The sequence below is a fragment of the Gloeophyllum trabeum genome, assembly GCF_000344685.1.
Source record: "Gloeophyllum trabeum ATCC 11539 unplaced genomic scaffold GLOTRscaffold_00002, whole genome shotgun sequence".
Lineage (NCBI taxonomy): Eukaryota > Fungi > Basidiomycota > Agaricomycetes > Gloeophyllales > Gloeophyllaceae > Gloeophyllum > Gloeophyllum trabeum.
In genome coordinates this window covers 215,032-217,481 of record NW_006920411.1, presented here as the reverse complement: position 1 = coordinate 217,481, position 2,450 = coordinate 215,032, and the positions used below count along the sequence as shown (strand labels likewise).

The following is a 2,450-nucleotide window of genomic DNA, read 5'->3' as shown; positions in this document are numbered from 1 at the left end:
ACCAGCGAAAGGGAAAAGTACATGAAGGAAGGACGATGCTTCACTTGCGGTCAGACTGGACATAGAGCTGCCGATCACAAGCAGGACAAAGGGAGACAGCCAGAGAGAAGGCCTGTCCGTACCGCGGAAGTCAAAGAAGACTCAACCAAAGAAGTGTCTAATATCGCCAAGATCAAAGCCATGATGGCAGAACTTGAAGAGAACGATAAGATCAAGCTCCTCGAAGACATGGCGGAGAAGGATTTTGCTTAAGACGACCTGTATCAGCGTCAGGCTCGTCTCATTCCTACCTTTCTACTGTAACAATAGCAAAGACTGTTGACCAGTCAATGAAGATTGAAATTTTGCTATCACGTGGAAAGGGAAGCGCTGAAACAACTGCAGAAGCTCTCATCGATTCGGGGGCTGGAGGAATCTTTATCGACCAGAAGTTTGTGCTGACAAACAAGCTGAAGACGGTCCCTATACCTAAACCAATCAAGGTCTTCAATGTTGACGGCACCAAGAACAGGCAAGGTCTCATTACCAAGGCCGCATTCCTACAGATGAAAATTGGAGATCGAGTCCGCTCTATCCGATTTTTGGTCACCGACCTGGGAAAAGAAGACGTCATTTTGGGACTACCTTGGTTACAGAAGAACAACCCAGAGATCAACTGGGTTACTGGACGGATTGACTTTGGAAAGAGAAAATCCATCCTAAACGTAACCATTGAAGAAATCCCTGATGAGGAATTCTCCATCAAGCGCCAATACTGCAAAGGACCACTGCTGGCACACGTCGATGACCCCATCTTCCAAAGTACACCAAAATGGAAGATCAAGTTAGATGACGTCTACGCCCTGATAGCACGAACTAGGGCTGAGGAAGATGACCTCCTCATACGGTTTATCACTGGACAATCGGACACTGGCAAGAAGGTTAACCCTGCAATGCGGATGGCTCAAGAAGCTGAGAAGGAAGCCAAAAGCAAAGCAGAATTACCTGAACGGCAAGAAAAGTTCGGAACGATTCCCTGAACGACGGCCTTATGATCATGCAATAGATCTCAAAGAAGGATTCGTTCCAAAGAATCAGAAGCTCTATCCCATGTCACCATTAGAGCAACAGAAACTGGACGAATTCTTAAAGGAAAACTTGTCAAAAGGCTACATCCGACCATCTAAATCCCCTATGGCATCACCATTCTTCTTCGTAGGCAAGAAGGATGGAGACGTACAGCCTTGCCAAGATTACCGGTATCTCAATGAATGGACAGTCAAGAATGCCTATCCAATTCCCCTGATCAGTGAAATCTTGGACAAGCTACAAGGGGCAAAGGTTTTCACCAAATTGGATGTCCGCAAAGGCTACAACAATGTCCGTATCAAAGAAGGCGACGAATGGAAAGCAGCATTCAAAACCAATCGAGGATTGTTTGAACCGACCGTCATGTTCTTTGGCCTATGCAACTCACCGGCAACCTTCCAGTCAATGATGAACGAACTATTCAAAGACATGATTGATGAAGGATGGCTCATCATATACATGGATGACTTCCTTATCTTCTCCAAGACAGCTGAAGAAGATACGGAAAGAACAAAACGAGTCTTGGCACGATTAAGGGAAAACGACCTATTCCTCAAATTGGAAAAATGCCTATTTTGTCAACCAGAAGTGGAATACCTTGGACTGATCGTCAAGGAAAACCACTTGGGCATGGATCCAGTCAAATTGAAAGGAATAGCAAGCTGGCCTGTCCCTAGGAAATTGAAGGATGTCCGGTCATTCTTAGGATTCTGCAACTTCTACCGACGGTTTATTCCACACTTTGCCAACATCTCTCGACCATTGAACGAACTCACCAAGAAGGATCATCCTTGGGACTGGACGGCGGAATGTCAAACGGCATTTGAAACCTTGAAGCAGAAGTTCCTGGAAGAACCAGTGCTGATGATGCCGGACAAATCCAAACCATTCATCCTGGAAACCGATGCATCCAAGTTTGCATCAGGGGCAGTTCTACGCCAACAGGATGTAAATGGAGACTGGCACCCATGCGGATATATTTCACAGGCATTTGACAAGGCTCAACGAAACTATGAAATCTATGATAGGGAGCTTCTGGCAATCATTCGAGGGCTACAGAATTGGGACTACTACTTCGAGGGCGCACCCCATCCAGTCACAGTCTACTGCGATCACAAGAACTTACAGTACTATCGATCTGCACAGCGCCTAACAAGACGACAAGCTCGGTGATCACTGTATTTGTCCAAGTTCGATCTGATCCTGAAACATATTCCTGGGCCACAAATGGTGCAATCAGACGCGCTCTCAAGACGACCAGACCTATGCCCTGACGAGGAAGACAATGACCAGATGATCCTATTGCCAGAGCAAATGTTCCATAGAGATGCCACTCCAGATCAGGACGAACGCATGAGCGAACCTTCTACACCTCAATGGAG

The 2,450-nt window shown here is 46.3% G+C and overlaps 1 protein-coding gene across 1 annotated transcript; it reads left to right on the top strand.

Annotated features, from left to right (window-relative positions):
* Positions 1–383: 383 nt before the first annotated feature.
* On the top strand, positions 384–626 carry GLOTRDRAFT_11074 (uncharacterized protein; the record flags this gene model as incomplete). Its single annotated transcript, XM_007863420.1, has 1 exon — positions 384–626. A coding segment is annotated over one exon (243 nt), but the record flags the coding sequence as incomplete, so codon positions are not given.
* Between the last annotated feature and the right edge of the window lie 1,824 nt (positions 627–2,450).